This window comes from Nicotiana sylvestris, chromosome 3 (genome assembly GCF_000393655.2).
Source record: "Nicotiana sylvestris chromosome 3, ASM39365v2, whole genome shotgun sequence".
Lineage (NCBI taxonomy): Eukaryota > Viridiplantae > Streptophyta > Magnoliopsida > Solanales > Solanaceae > Nicotiana > Nicotiana sylvestris.
Window position 1 is genome coordinate 192,135,333 of NC_091059.1, and position 16,856 is coordinate 192,152,188.

Genomic DNA, 16,856 nt, shown 5'->3' on the forward strand with positions numbered 1-16,856 from the left:
ATATGTCTTTTGTATGTATTTTGTATCTGATTTGTATATATTTTCTATGTGGTGTGTTCTTCTTCCTCTCTAAAATTCCAATTAAAATTTTTCCTCTTAGTACTATTTTGACAGTTTTGGTAAATAAGTTTCAAATATTGTATAGAAAGAAAAAAAATCCTAATAAATTTAATCTTCGTATTTGTCTATTCCAGGACTAAATGATGGGTAAAAAGCAGAAATAGCCATACTTATAACTGGTAATTAAAAAGTAGCCACTGTTTCAAAAGTAATCAAAATTTAGCCACTTTTCATGTAAATATAAAATCAAAACTAAAACACTCTTAAAGATCTGGAAATATTTCTGCATAATATGCTGGGGTTCGATTTTTTTTTTACATATGAGCTTCCAGCATAATATGCTGAAATTTTATAATGTGTTGGAGTTCTATCATAATATGCTGGAAGTTTATATGCAGGAGCTCCATAATCCCGCATATTATGCTGAAAGTTTTCATGTGCTTGAGTTCCAACATAATATACTGGAAGTTTATACGCATGATCTTTTTAATTTCACATATTATGCTGAAACTTTTCGTGTTTCAGAAAATAATGACTATTTTTAATGACTTCGTAAGCGTTGATTATTTTTTTAATTATCCATTCGAAAAATAGCTAGCACATGCTATTTTTGCCTAAATGATTCTATGGTTCGTTAAGACATTACAACAATATAAAAATGCATGCAATCAAAAAATTCTAAGAAGTTGTTTGACATTTTAATCTGTATAATGATAGAAATTGAAACTAGACAAGTTTCCATGTAGCCTCAAAAAGTAAAAGGACTAGTCAAATGATCAAATAGTTAATTTATTGAATCCACCAAAAATATCACATCATATCTAATGATACATACAAGTACTATATGGGGTTAATAAATAAATGAAGAGGTAGCATATTCAATCTAAACTAGAAATTGAAGTAAAAGATAAAAACACAAGGACATAAACGTCAATTCGGCAACTTTACCTTTATGTCCTCCCCCACCAACAAACGGTGGTGTACAGAAGTTGAATAAAAATATTTGTTACTAATAATTTTTTACTAACCTCACCCGCCGTCACGGTCACTCACACGACCCACAAATAGCACACGAGCTCTTCCTTAATTTGCTCATTAGTTATTCCAAATTGCTAGATTTAATTTCTGCACACGCAATAAATAAACTTCACACACTCGGGCAGTTTGGTTGGATCATAATTAATAATTTCGGAATAAATTATTTCAAGATTAGTTATTTCACCCTTTTACAGAGATAAATAGATACTACAATTACAGAATAATTAATCCCAAGATTAGTTATATCACGATTTTATTCCAATCAAATATGAAACAAACACATATCAAATTTAACCCCGAGACTACTTATCGCTTATCCCTTCGTACCAAACGAGCCCATCACTCTGAAATTAGGCTATCCAAATTATGAAGTTTAAAATTTTAAATATTGAATTCAACTTTAATCCTATATGTCTGAAATTGATTTTGAGGTGGTTAAATATTAGATACTTTGTAATTTTAGTTACTCGCTAAACAAGGGAAGCTCCAAACTGCTATTTGAGTTCCCATTTATCTTTCAATCAAATCCACTTTGGTCCATTTATATTTTTCTTGTTTGCAAATCATCTCATATTCGCCCTTGTTCTTAATATATATTTAACATGAAGCGGTGTACTCTATATTTCTTCCGTTCACTTTTACTTGTTAATTATAGATTTTTCACGCTCTTTAAAAAATAATAAATAGATTGCATAATTTGTCATGACATCCATATTAATTGATGCATATTTTATTGGATTTGAGAAAATGATTTGAAATGAGTAATAAGTATTATGTATATAACAGCTAAAAAGAAATTGTCTTATCTTGATATGTTAAAAGTGACAAGTAAAAGTGAACGGATGGAGTATTTCTTTATTCTTTAAAAAGAAAGTTTAAATTTACCTATTTACTTTTGATTATGACTAAAGTTACTTTGTGATTGAAGCTTTATTAGGAAAGTTAGTAATTTTATTCTTGTCTTTGAGGTAATTAAATCAATTTATTTCTTAAAAGTAAATTGCTGACAAATTTAAGAATTTCTTTTGTCAATGCGACAGTGTGATCCAATGGAATAGAAAGTCGGTAAAATTAGCAGGGCTTAAGTAAAATAAAATAAAAAGGTGGGTAGAGAGAGAGAGAGATTGTATTATCGATAGAGCTTAGACAGAGAAAGAAGTGGAAGGCAAAAGAATGGCAAATTCCCTATTTTCTCCTTCCCCAATCCCATCACAGAGATAGGAGAAAAAAGAAAAGAAAAAAATCCAGAATCAATCTGGAATTGGAAAGCATGTGCTCTTTGATAATGTTTGGGAAGATGTAATGGTTGAATACATTTTTCTATGGAGTTACAATCTTTTCATCACGACGGCGATTCTGTAAAAACCTAAAGGCGATCACTTTTTCATGAATTGATATAATTTTCTTCTTTGTCTTCATCCGATTGTTGCTTTGTTCGATTAGATTCGTTTCTATTTACTTATTGAGGAAAAAAATTAACAAAAAATAAGGAAGATGAACGGTGGTGATGGTGGAGATGTCGCGACAGCTCCGGCGGGTCCACCACCGCCGCTTGAGTGGAAATTCTCTCAGGTATTTGGTGAGCGTACGGCCGGCGAGGAAGTTCAGGAAGGTAATATTATTTCTATTTTATTATTATCATAAGTAAATCCTCTGTTACCTTTGGATCCGTACTTGCTTTGATTTCTGTAACCCTATTAGGGTTTGGCTTTCCGTTTTTGATCGGTTATGTGGTAGTCAATAGAGACAAAACTTAAGTTTATTAATCGGCGAGTGGCGCAAATCTGTTAGATTTCGGTCGCAGGTTTGATTGAGTGACGGGGATTTTAGCCAATTGAGAACAGTACCTAGTGAACTCTAAAAAGTTTATATTTACTTATATTTCATCTACTGTGCTATTAGAGAATTCTTTAAGTCCAGATCTAGATGATTGTTTTTTGAGTGTAGCCTGTCAATGTTTTCAATTTAGTTGTTCTCAGTTTCGTAGAGGACTATGTAGTATAGGTTTTTGACTTTGATGCAAGCATCTTGTTATAGGACAGTAACTGCTATCTTCACTTGTTTCTTTGGTGCTTATGAGTGGTGAACTATGTATGCACAAATTTAAATCATGGGGGTGTAAGTGGCTGTATAATCTTGTATTACCACTCTGCTATGGTCAGTTCTGTGACGATGTCACCAAACATTCTTTTAGCTCCACTCATTAAACTTTTGAGCTCTAAGGCACGATGCTGGACTACTGCCTCATCTCAAACCACTATGCATAGGTAGACATATGTCAGGTAACAATGGTCGGGTTAGATACCGTCCTTCGCCTAAATTGTGGAAAGATTTGATGTTGTCATAACATGCATACACAATTGACTGTTCTGAGAAAGATGTTACCTGATGTCTATCCTGCTGTAGAACAGTAAAAGGTTGTGACTTTCTTATAAAGTACTCCAATGTGTTGTATGAAATGTCTATATATCTGATAAGGCTCCCATTAGACCAGTTCACATCCAAGCTGCTCTCTTGTTTTCAAGATATGTACTATGCAATGCCTAGGGGGGTGGGGTCATTCAACTCTTGATTTGTGAGTCATTAACTCAATATAGATTACTATAGATATGGTTGTCCTTTCGTAAACTAAGTTGAGGGTATACACGCAAAGTAGGTGTAGATTGAATGCTTGTAGCACATTGTAAATGCTACCCTTTTGCTTTGGCTTCCCCCCTTTTATGATTATTCTTAATATCCGATATGGGAGTGATAAATCTCATGACCTTCAATAAAAGGTGTTGAATATTGTTGCTTCTCGTAAATGGCTACTCAAGTATCTATTAGAATGAAAAAGTTATGGAGTGGAGGATAATGGGAGGTTGGATTGACTTGATGCCTTTTTGCCTCATTTGCATAGGGTTTTAGTTTTCAGAATGAAACTGAATCTGGATCTCTTGATTCAGCCTCTTGATCCATGAGACTTTTTCCTACATCACGATTCATGGTGTGCATCAAAGTCCATTTTTCTGAAGTTTATACCACACTCAAGCTCCTTTGTCTTGCCTTCTACTGTTGCGTCCTTTTGTTTTTACTTCAGCCTCATGCCTTGTTTGTCTGAAATATGCAGACCATGTGCAGCAAAATGAAATTGGCACTGACTATTAATCTTTTGATCATTGGAATTTCCTGCCTAATACTGACACATGTCATTTCAGAAGTTAAAGTACATGGAAGTTACTTTTTCTGACTCCTGTTTGTCTTTTTATTGCCTCTAAAGGCATGTTCATATACCTAATCTTTTGATTATTGGAGTTTGCCTGCCTAATACCAAGACATGGTGGCTAAAGTCCTAGTACATGGAATTGTCTTTTCTGACTTGTGTTTGTCTTCTTACTGCCTTTAAAAGGCACACACATATATGATGTGGGTGCTTTTAGTTTTTTCAGCAATAAGACATTGTGGTCATGTTGCAAAACTATCCGAACTGCCAAATCCATGGCTGCGTCAATTTCACTATTCTTTTCCACATTTATTCCCTAGTTCAGATTCGCGAGCAACATTTTAGAAATGGTTCTTTCCTATATATACAGTTGCTTATATAGTTTGGCTCAAGCATGGCTTTAGATTTTGATTTTGCCTGTTAGTGCTGGCAATCATTCAATTGTTTCTTTGATGATTTACTTTAACCAGCAATATGTAGAACGGATATGGAAGGAACAGAAACTAATGCTTGTAGAACCTGTACATGAATTCATCTACATTGCACTCATCTTTTGCTCCATGTTGTATGAGTGACATGGTTTGAGTAGTAACAGTGGGCAGTTCATTCTACCTAAAACTGTTAGACTGTGATAGGATCTGCACATTAGCTTAATTCAGAAACAGAATTTTCAGAACAAATTACTGCAAATTAATCTGAAGTGCCTTGACGACGCAGCTGTACCACTTCCAGTTTCATGGGGAGTTTGCAACTATGAGAGCATGTGCTTTGCTCTCTCTGCATTATGTTTAGTACACTTATTTTTGAGTATCATGATTTATTTTCTGTCTTTATTATTGCAGTTGATATCATCTCCGCAATTGAGTTCGATAAAACTGGTGACCATCTTGCTACTGGAGATCGTGGGGGTAGGGTGGTATTATTTGAAAGGACTGATACAAAAGAGGTGGGTATCTTCACAGTGCAGTTCAGAAGATTTATTCAAAATTGGAGGTTGTTTTCTCTGATCATGTCTCTCCTTTTCCGTTGTGTTGCTTTAGCATATTGGTAGTCGAAGAGAGCTAGAGAGAATGGACTATCCTGTGAGTCGCCATCCAGAGTTCCGCTACAAGACAGAATTTCAAAGCCATGAACCTGAGGTATCTGCCGGTTCTTTGTTGTTCGCACTTCTTTATTCTTCCGTTTTGTTGTGATAGAAGAATTTAAGGAGAATCTTATTTTCCTGGTTCTTATGTATTTGTCAATTTGAGCTTCCACTTTCTTGTGAAGATGCAACTTTGAAGGGGTGAATTGCATCCCACTGCTATTTCTCATTCCCCATCTGCTTTGTGTTCCTCCTTTTCTTTCTTCAGGTAGAATTCTAATTTCTTCCTTTGCACCTTTCTGTTCAGTTTGATTATCTGAAGAGTTTGGAGATTGAGGAGAAAATCAACAAGATCCGTTGGTGCCAATCGCCTAATGGTGCACTCTTTCTTCTATCTACCAACGACAAAACCATAAAGTTTTGGAAGGTAAGTTAGTTCATCCGATTTGCTTTTCTATGATTCCTTAATTCAGTGGAACTTGCCCAGTTTATTCTGGTAAAAGAAATGAGTATTATTCTTCTTCTCAAAAAATAAGTACTATTCTTCTATACATTCCATGGCTCAATATATAATTTTGCTGTTGCATTGATGAGCAATATTGTTTGTTAATTCAAGTGTGTCGGGGAGCTGTACTGATTGTTATTGAGATGCTAGTTGAGAGATGATGCACGTTTGAAACCGTCTATCTGTAAAGCACTCTTCTGGTGGCTATCCTTTTTTGTGGGTTCCTTATCAGTTTCTGAGGTTCTTGCTACTTCTTTTCCTGATTCAGGTCCAAGAGAAGAAAGTTAAGAAGCTATCCGATATGACTATCGATCCTCCCAGGGCTGTTGGGAATGGCAGTGTGGCCAGTTCTAGTGTTTCTTCCAGTCCAAAGCAATGTCTTGCAAATGGGAGCAATGCAGATAGATCTTTCAATTGCTTGAGCAATGATTTGTCGTTTCCACCCGGGGGCATTTCCTCATTGCGTTTACCTGTGGTAGTTGTACTTAAGCTATATATGTCCTGTATGTTCGATTGTTTATGGCATGTCAATTATGGCTGTGCATTACGATTTTAATCTACCAAACATGTTAGTTAGTGTCTGTAATCAATGTATTTAAGGTTACATGGAAAAGGAAATTCCATGTGCAATGTCATAAAGATACATTTTGGATATTGGATAATTTATAGAGACGCAGATCTCAAGAAGTCACAATCTGAGTGGAGCAATGTATATGGTGTTCCCAGACTCCTGGTTATTTTGAAGACTGTTACTTCTAGTTTCTGCTAGTTCTAGGGGCTGTCTTTAGTCGTAAAACAAATACTTTAAGTCTAACATAGTTAACTGTGCACCCAAGTTCTCATGCAGGGTGAAAAGTTGACAGATATTGAAGTGTATATTTATTATAAATTTATATATAAAATCTGTTACCTTCTACAAAATATATTTTGAAAATGTGTTAGTTATGTGCATAAGCTAGGACTCTTATTATCATGCGTTATATGCTTTTGTAAATGTCTTTGATTTCTCTTTCATGGTATGGATACACACGTTTTATCTTCAAATCCTCAGACGACATTGGAATTTGTGCGTTCTCCGTGCCTTAAATCTTTTTCTTTGATTGGCAGAAGAATTTAGGTGCTGCATTGCGTCCTCTCTCACTAAGACAGTTGCATTTTTAACTTGACATGATGTCCTCATTACTACTCTATTTGGATCTAAATGTGGAATGTTAATCATAGGTTACAAGTAATGAGACCAGCCTTGTTGCAAGGTGCAGAAGAGTGTATGCTCATGCACATGACTATCATATCAACTCTATTTCAAATAACAGGTGAAGATCTTGCTCTTTTAGTTTTGCTTTTCCATTTTGTGTTTTCTGGTTTATGCGAGCTCATGGTAATTTGTCTGGCCTTTTCTTTTTCCATTCAGTGATGGCGAAACATTTATATCGGCTGACGATCTTCGTATAAACCTGTGGAACTTGGAAATAAGCAATCAGAGTTTCAACATTGTTGATGTCAAGCCGACAAATATGGAAGATCTAACTGGTAATTTTTCCTCAATTCCTTTGTTTTGAGCACGTCAACTAGGTCATTATTCTTTCTTTCATTTCATTTCATTTTGCAATATGCCTTTTGTTTTTTCAATGGATGCTTCGACTTTAACCACATGTTATTTATTGCAGAGGTGATAACTTCAGCAGAATTTCATCCTACTCACTGTAACACTTTAGCTTATAGTAGTTCAAAAGGGTCAATTCGTCTCATAGATCTGCGGCAGTCAGCTTTATGCGACTCACATTCTAAATTGTAAGGGATCTCTTTTTGTCTCTTTGTATTATTGCTCTTCTTTTAAAAGGTGTCCTTGTCCAGCAGAAGATATGAAAGATGGATGAAAATATTCTGGAATAGAGCTATTTTTGCTAAGCAGGATATGTATTACAAATTACTTGCTGATAGCTTTAATAAATTGTAAACATTGGTGCCTTGTATGCAGGTTCGAGGAACAAGAAGCACCTGGTTCAAGATCTTTTTTCACCGAGATAATTGCTTCAATTTCAGATATTAAATTTTCCAAGGATGGAAGATACATACTCAGTCGTGACTATATGACCCTAAAGGTTGATTCCTTTTACTTTTCTTTTGTGATACCTAAGAGTATTTTGAGAGTTGCACCAATTGCAGTGTGTACTTCGCATTCATGTTCGTTATACTTGTTGAAGGCACTGTTTGATCTATAAAAGCTTTGTAAACTATAGTATAGTTCCAATGAGGTAGCATTAGCGTGTGGCTCATGGCAAGATCCGTGGCCTTTCTTGGAAACAATATCTCCAGCTCTTTTGCGTTTCATTTCTAATAATCATTATCCCCATGATCTGATGGAGAACCCCACTCAGTTGATATTGCATTGAATATGGTAATATGATATGGATACTCTGGAGTGCACTTAGTGTTCTCCTAGGGTTCGTGGGTTACTACAAAAAAGAACATCTATGAGGCTTCTAGTTGCATTCAACATAGTTCATGTTCATGGTGCTTGCAAGTTTTGACTTTTATTTGTATTAGTTGATTTTGGTGTTCTTCTTTGATCCTTATAATACCTTTTGGAAATTTTTGCATTCATAATTTCTTTTCTGTGCTAGTTGTAAGTTTCTGAGAGCTTAATTTTATGATTGATGAACAAAAGTTTTCAAATTTTTCTAAACAAATCTTGGTAGAAACCTCTCGTTATCCTCTATTTCGTTTTTTCTCACCTATGTTCAATATGATGGATTGAAAAGTAGTTATTAACATAATATAGATGTATTCCAAGTTCGTTGACCTCTGATTTTGGAACTTAGGTAGTTGAATGTTGAGTACTTTTCTTCCCTTGTATATGTGTTCTATTGCCTTAGAAGACAAATTACTTAGTGTTCGAAACTTGGAATGCGATGAACCTGAATACAGTGGAATGGATAATGATTCTTTGAGCCTCCCTTCGATTGATATATGCATATTATTCCTTGCATATCTAGTCAGTTCTTTCATAGGAACTACTCTGACTTTATCTTAAACAAGTTTATTGAGTGCTGCTAAGTATAGCTCTATTGTCTATGCCTAGTTTTATTTAGCATGCTGTGCTCCACTATTTGATGCTTGCATGTTTTTGCTAAACTACTTAGAGTTAAAGTAGATCAAGACCTAGAATTTTTGTAACTTAAGTATAGTTGCTGCAACCCTCATGGTTGGCCTGGTGGCAATTGACTTGAGCCTTGGGGTTTGCTCCCTTTCAAGGCCTCAAGTTCGAAACCCATTGGGTGCAAACAATTTCTGAGGGCCATCGGATTGGGTAAAACCTGAATTAACCGTGGTGCACTTGCGGGAAACTCCTTGCCAAGGGCCTGTGCACCCCCGGGATTAGTCGGGTCTCTTAGAGACTCGGACACCCGGTGCAAATCAAAAAAAAAAAGTATAGTTGCTGCTTGTTGTTTGCAAGTTCAAGCTGGGTCTTTTCTTTTTCAGCTTGATGTTAGGAGGACCACTGGTCTTCCATGTTTGTATGCTTTCCCATCTCTATGAGCAGAACCTCTTTATATGGACAATATGTGTTCCTTGTTACTGAACTCACCTTGCTTTTCAGCTATGGGACATAAATATGGATTCTGGTCCAGTATCAACCTTCCAGGTTCATGAATATTTGAGACCAAAGGTGAATTACCATCTGCATCAAAATGTTACTTGACTATGTTTGGTTTGTGGCTTAGCTGATCAGAGGTGTAATTTTCTACTGGTATGCAGCTATGTGATTTATATGAGAACGACTCCATTTTTGATAAGTTCGAGTGTTGCCTTAGTGGTGATGGGCTGCGAGTAGCAACTGGTTCTTATAGGTGTGTAGACTGTAATCTATTTTGTTTTTCCTTTTATTCTTCACTGCTGATTTAGTTGTTGACAAATAACTACTATGATTTCAGCAATCTTTTCCGTGTTTTTGGTTGTGCTGCGGGGACTACTGAAGCTACTACACTGGAAGCTAGCAAAAACCCCATGAGGTACTTATATTGTATTTTCGTCACGTGAACAGATATGGATTTAAATGTTGTTTGTCGTGGTGTCTGACTGACATTGATTGCTCTCCTCCAGAAGACAAGTGCAGACCCCTTCAAGGCCTTCCAGGTCCCTGAGCAGTAGCATAACACGTGTAGTCAGGAGAGGTATGCGTTATATTCATATATGCACTCGACAATAAGTCATGTTCATACTTTCTTATTACTTGAAAATTTGTTCACGATGAAATATACTGGAATTTATTTATTTGCATTACAGGATCAGAGAGTCCAGGGGTTGATGCAAATGGAAATTCATTTGATTTCACAACAAAGCTGCTCCATCTAGCATGGCATCCAACTGAAAATTCGATTGCCTGTGCCGCTGCAAACAGCTTGTATATGTACTACGCATAAGTGTTAACAGGAGGAATGTAGTTTTCTTGGATAACATTTTTTCAGGTTGCTTTTTGAGAAACGCTTTCTTCAGAAGCAGCTTGAGGTTCTACCATATCACTTCCAGGTGCCTCCAACCTGTAACATGTCTTTGATGTCGAGGTGCAGAAGTGGATGAAAGATTCCACTCGAAGCAACTGTCTTTGTCAGCAGACTGATGACCTCGCGTTCTTATCCCCCCCTTCTCATTTTCTGCTTCACTCTGTTAAATTTATTATTATATTGGGTCGAAGTAGGGAAAGAATGTCGTTGTAGTTCTCCTACAAGCAAAAAACTAATGGAATGTGCAAAAATTGCCACTAGTTTTTAAGGTAAATGTAGTTTTTACTGGAAATGTTGGTGGAAAAGAGCTGCTGCTAACTTGCAGGGTGTTTAGCTTATTTTCTTGGATAGCATTATTTTTTGTAGGATAAATCAGTGTGCCTTTTGTTATAGATTATTAACTAAAGTAAATTTTTTCTGTAAAAGAAATTGAAGGGCACTGTCATTTGTTTACCTGTATTTTTTACTTTTGGGAAGTGAAGTTGGCATTGCATAACTTGTCTTCTCCTTTCCTTTAGAATCTCATTTGTTTTACGTTCTTATATTACATTGGAATTGGTAATTTTTCGCACTTTTGCTTTGTTGCCGGAGCCTTGTATTGGAATTTTTACCTGGTGATCAAGTTTTGATATGCTTAAATGTTGCATGCTTTCATCATACGTTGTTTCTTCCGTTATGCTTCCAAATTGATCAGTGAGTTATATCTATAAGAGTTTGCGTTCTTGTCACCCTTATTTGAAATGAATTGATGCTCATGTCAACATATTGCCGTTTGACGTTTCGCATGTAGAGTTTGCTCACCATCTTGAACACTGCCATTGCTGGAACCAATTTTGTGGCGAAGCCACTCTCCTTGTTTTATGAAGTCGCAGATAATACTTATAGGGCTCGTTTGGTACGAGGGATAAGGGGTAATTAGTTCCGGGATTAAATTTAAGATGAGTTTATTCCACGCTTGGTTGGGATAAAATCGTGGTATAACTAATGCCGAGATTGTAGTATTTTATCCCTATGGGAGGGTAGGATAACTAATTCCGGGATTAGTAATCTTGGGATAATTAATCATGGGATAACTTGTTTCCCAACTAAACGACCCCATAGCATCAAGCCCATGAAATACAAAACAACTTGAACTATAAGGGCTCGTTTGGTACAAGGGATAACTAATCCCGGGACTAAATTTGAGATGAGTTTATTCTATGGTTGAGACTGTAATGTTATTTTTGTTCCTATTTGGGGGGGGGGGAGGGGGGTAATAATTTCGGAATAACTAATCCCAAGATAATTAATCCTGAAAGAACTTGTTTCTCGACCAAATGACTCTCAAGTTAAAATTTGTTCCCGTCTTAATAAATATTACAGTTGTTGATTATACTGGACTAATCTCAGCTCTTTTGGGAAACAGAAAATTCTCTTCGAATTTAGTTGATTTGATCTATGTGCAGTCTTCTTTTCTCCATTCGTCCAATAATTCAATATACTCATTAGTTGCATTGCTAGTGATGCTTTTCTCACTTCATACATAGTGAAAACCATAAAACCCACTCCCAAAAATTACTGCTATCTACAAAGTTTAGGATAAAGAAAACTAATGCCAAATAAGATAGGGAAGGTAGCATGCAAAAATTCACTATATGTTTTCCCTTTTTTCTTTCTTCTTATCCACCATTCACGACCTCACCCCATCTAAAACGCAATTGTTAATCTTGTCAAAACAAGAATAAATTGAAAGAAACATTTATGTAATGATCAAATGACAATAATTGAATGCTCTAGCCTGATTGTTAATTTGTCGAGAATTGGTTCCGTTCCTATAGATAGAATAATCTTGCCAGCATGACGATTGACGAACAGAGAAATATTTTCAGAAAGAGAGAACTTTTAAAACTAATCGCCAATTTTCTATTTTAATCGGGTCATGTCAAAGGTGTTATATTATATACTTCTATGGAGGTCTCGTCACTTCCTGTTGTAAATATGATCATTCATTTATCATCATTCTTGTAATATTTGCCCAATAAAATTGTGTTAGTACTAGGATAATCAATTAAATACTTCACACTTAATCAGATACTTGGTGTTCGAGTATCGAAATAAAACTACTCATAATAGAAATTGTTTCGTATTAATAGGTTTCTATGTGACACGAACTGAACTAGTATATTCGAATATGAGAAGATAACGAAAAAAACAAATTCAGTCGGTCTGACGTGGAATTGTCAGAAAATGCCACGTAAAATAAAGAGGCACTACCTGAAATGTCTTGACTTATATTTTCCATGTATATCCTATTAATGGAAGAAAGTATTTGCCCAATTCACTTCAAATAGTTGAACTTTCCAGTTTGCGGTTATGGCTCTTTTGCAGAAAGCGTCAACAGCAACTTCTCGTCCTGTTTTAATCTCCTACATAAGATCAGCTATTCACACCACCACGCCATCTCACACGGCTTCATCCTCAACGCCGCCGGCGGAAGTCGGGAGTTCACGGCCACCGGCGACAAAAACGTCGACGTCGCCGGCGCTACCTAAAGCTGTAGAATATGTGATTTCTAAGGTAGATGACTTGATGAATTGGGCCCGACGTGGCTCCATATGGCCCATGACTTTCGGCCTGGCTTGTTGCGCTGTTGAGATGATGCATACCGGTGCGTCCAGGTATGATTTGGATCGGTTCGGTATCATATTCCGACCCAGCCCGAGACAGTCCGATTGCATGATTGTTGCTGGTACACTTACCAATAAAATGGCCCCTGCCCTGCGAAGGTAACTACTTCGTCAATCTATAAGGTGGCAAAATTAACTCAATTTTAAGTAACCCGTCCAATTTGCCAATTTATAAGGGTGAATTATGATCGGTTTGTTTACTTGACCAACTGGTTAAACTCAACATGATCCATTAAACCATTTGGTCAAAAAATTGTAAGCTCGAAATGATCCGTCAAATCATTAATTAGGACAAAAATATTACTACCTTATAACCAAATTTGGAGATTGAGACTTATAAAAATTTAAAAGAATATAAGCTTATAATTAAGACAAATATATTAGCTTCCACATTTTTTAAATTAAAAAGGCGGAGAGGTTAACTCAAGTTGAGCATGTTGGAAGAAGCCGGTTTACTGTCCAATTTATGATGCTCGTAAACTCATGGTCTTTCCGTCAAATTAAGTATTTTATATACATAATTCTTAAAATTAATCTAATATTAACTGTTCGCTCCAAAAAGCTTGAGTGGTGAAGTTGGTTGTGTTGAGTTATTTATCCGAAGGAATAATTATTAATTTCCACTTAATATTTTTTTCTTCTTCTTTCTGTAGTTTTGCACCCATGTTCTTGAAATTCTAGATCTGCTTTTACGTGTTGGGTCATGATAAGTTATTTGATTCGTTTAGATTAAACTCGTTTTCATTCAAGTAAGTGAGTTGGGTCGCGGCTCATTTATTGATTTGATCTATTTTGACTCTCATAAGCAATGGCGGAGCCACCTTATAGGAAGGGGTGTCAAATGACACTCACCACTTCGTAGAAAAAATATATTGTGTAAGTAGGTAAAAAGATATATATATATATATATATATATATATATATATATATATATGTATATTTATATAATTGTATTGACTCCCTTAATTTTCTGGTATGTTTTTTGATAATCTTTTAACAGTTTATTTGTTTGAATAATGCGTAGGGTGTATGATCAGATGCCAGAACCGAGGTGGGTAATATCGATGGGGAGCTGTGCGAATGGAGGTGGTTATTACCATTACTCTTACTCGGTAGTGAGGGGCTGCGATAGGATAGTTCCAGTTGATATTTACGTACCAGGTTGTCCTCCGACAGCAGAGGCATTGCTCTATGGTATACTGCAGCTTCAGAAGAAAATTAATCGTAGAAAAGATTTTCTTCATTGGTGGACCAAGTGAGATGATCGAGCCCTCTTAATTATTGTACAGTGTATATATACTGCAGATATCAGGGTGGTGTTTTGATGTTTGTGCGTTGCGCGTGTTGTGTGTGTGTGTGAGTGAACTGTACGCCATTCTACACAAAACAGAAGCAGCAGGGAAGATTTTGGTCAGTCTGTTCTATTGTGTGTGTAAATATAGCAAAATAGTATAACTAGAATGTGATCATCTATGCAATTTCTAAAAAAAATGTTAGGACTGTATTATATTTTGATGAATTGATGTGTGTTTAATTTCCATATCTATTTCTGCTACATATGTATTTGATCCAGTTTCCAGACCTTCCAACTTATATAGTTTCTTGGGGTGTTAAATGGGCGGGTTGAACCGATTTTGGACGGGTCAAAACGCGTTGAACCAATAATTGGGCGGGTTAAAGATGGGCTAAAATTTGGGTCATAGCCAAACCAACCCAACTCTTATCAATCTTTATTTAATAAATGTTATTTTCTTTTGAATTGTATAATTACTAAATAAGACTTTTCTTTTCTTTTCTTTTCTTTTGTTATGGTCATATATAACATATCAAACAAAAATTAAATTTATTTTAAAGATATTTTGGCAAAGTTATTCATGGTTCAATTTGGGTTATGGGTTGAGATGTATTGGGTCAAAATGAGTTGAGTTCAATAAATGTGCAGGTCACTAAACAGGGAGAAATTAAAAAATAGCCAGATTTACAAGTGGTAGTTAAAAAGTAGCCCAAGTTCAAAAGTAATAGAAATTTAGCCACTTTTCATGTAAAGATAAATTTGAACGAAAACACTGTTCAAAATCCGGAAAAATACTCCAGCATAATATGCTGGAGTTCTAGTATATTAGACTGGAGTTCCAGTTTAATATACTGGAGTTCCAGTATAATATACCGGTCCAACATAATATACTGGAGTTTGGAGCATCGTTATTCCAGTCTCCAGTATATTACACTAGAGCCAGCAAAGTATACTGGTCCATCATAATATGTTGGAATTTCATACACATGTGTATCGAATTCCAGTATATTATGTTGGACCGGTCTCTGTTGCAACAAAATAGTGACTATTTTTCATTGACTTGGTAAACGCTGGCTATTTTTGAATGAGTAGTCACAAAACTGGCTAGACCGTGCTATTTTTACCACTAAACATCGTAACCTTGGGCGGGTCATTTGGGCTTGGGCCAAATTTGACAAGCCTAGTTGTTTCAAATTCAATCACCACCATTACTCGCAGTTTAGGTGTTACTTTCCACGTTGCTGGTTGTATGAACAATTTGAAATTACATTGTGATGACCCGCCATGTCATCATGCCACATAGCTGCCATTTGGCATATATTAATGCCATGTGGAAGCTTACATAAGAAGAATGCTAGCATTTGTGAGAAGATTCTAAAGATATGGACATTTCCTTAGGAAGAACCTAGATCCTTATGGATTTACTAGGAAAGTCCTTGGAATCTTCTAGGCTTGTAGAGAATTCTAGAAAAAGCACTTATCTTGTAAATATCAAGGACTTGTGTAATAATTAATATTTACAAACTAGCCCCTATGAGACTAGTATATAAAAGGGATCATTCATTTGTAATTCATCAAGCAAACAATTCAAGTTCTCTCTAATACAAAGCTTCCTCTAACAATTCTCTTGTGTTCTTTCTTCCATTCTCTTAGTGATCTTGAGTGTAGTAAGGCTGACTTGACATAGCAAGAACGTGAGCAAGTTGTGCAAGATCGTGAGCGAGTTGTCAAGTGTCGCACGTGTACTTAGTTAACAACTAAGGACGTGACAATGTGGTATCAGAGCGAAGGTTTCAACTAAGGGAATGGTGAACGATGGAGAAATTAACGTTGCCAACACCCAAGCCAACGTCATCCAGGATGTTGCTGGCAAGATCGGCCGTAGCAAAAAGAGGAATGCCACCAACAAGAGCCAGGAGGTGCCACCTGAGGTTGTGTCAAACGAAGGGCTTACATCCCAAGAACCATCTGCCACTGAGGCGAGCGAGAATGAAGTGGAGGTCCTTCCAGAGGACGTCTTGCTCGGTAAAGAGTGGGTGATGAAGATGAACGCGGGGATGGACGCCGTGGAGATCTTTTTCCAACGGTTGGGGAAGGTGGAAGGCACCCTTAACGTTCTTGAGGGTCATACTCTTGATGAGATTGAGAGTATCCGAAATGACTTGGAGGGACATACACAGACTGAGATGGAACTAAGGCAAACCATCACTGCCTTAGAGTGCAGACTCATGGAGGCTTTGAGTACTATCGATGATATGAAGGCAAATATAGAATCACTCGATGAGCATGTTAATGCTGGCGTGACCGAGGTAGCCAGTAATGTTGTGGTGACGAGGGAGGCCAAGATCGAGGCTCCCAAACCCCCGGTGTTCAAAGGTGTTCGTGATGCACAAGAAGTGGAAAACTTCCTTTGGCACTTGGAGAACTACTTCAGGCATGGAAAAGTGAGGGACGACGAGGCCAAAATCAACACTGCGGTATTGTACCTATCAAAGACTTCCA

General features: G+C 36.5%; 2 protein-coding genes across 4 annotated transcripts; both read left to right on the forward strand.

The window, feature by feature from the left end:
- The first annotated feature begins 2,181 nt into the window (after window positions 1-2,181).
- Window positions 2,182-10,965, forward strand: LOC104238037 (serine/threonine protein phosphatase 2A 55 kDa regulatory subunit B beta isoform). Of its 3 annotated transcripts, none has more exons than XM_009792302.2 (14): window positions 2,182-2,710; window positions 5,143-5,246; window positions 5,341-5,439; window positions 5,692-5,811; window positions 6,158-6,367; window positions 7,111-7,202; window positions 7,301-7,419; window positions 7,557-7,680; window positions 7,868-7,991; window positions 9,491-9,559; window positions 9,649-9,740; window positions 9,825-9,902; window positions 9,994-10,064; window positions 10,177-10,965. In XM_009792302.2, exons 1-14 carry the CDS (start codon window positions 2,593-2,595, stop codon window positions 10,311-10,313), a joined length of 1,557 nt encoding a protein of 518 aa, XP_009790604.1. In that variant the 5' UTR covers window positions 2,182-2,592; the 3' UTR covers window positions 10,314-10,965. The 3 variants fall into 3 exon arrangements, with proteins under 3 accessions (XP_009790604.1, XP_009790606.1, XP_009790605.1); XM_009792304.2 differs by having other exon boundaries at window positions 9,997-10,064; XM_009792303.2 differs by having other exon boundaries at window positions 2,225-2,710; window positions 6,158-6,364.
- A 1,749-nt stretch (window positions 10,966-12,714) lies between these two features.
- LOC104238036 (uncharacterized) lies at window positions 12,715-14,579 on the forward strand. The gene is made up of 2 exons (XM_009792300.2): window positions 12,715-13,159; window positions 14,085-14,579. Exons 1-2 carry the CDS (start codon window positions 12,747-12,749, stop codon window positions 14,317-14,319), a joined length of 648 nt encoding a protein of 215 aa, XP_009790602.1. The 5' UTR covers window positions 12,715-12,746; the 3' UTR covers window positions 14,320-14,579.
- The last annotated feature ends 2,277 nt before the right edge of the window (window positions 14,580-16,856 follow it).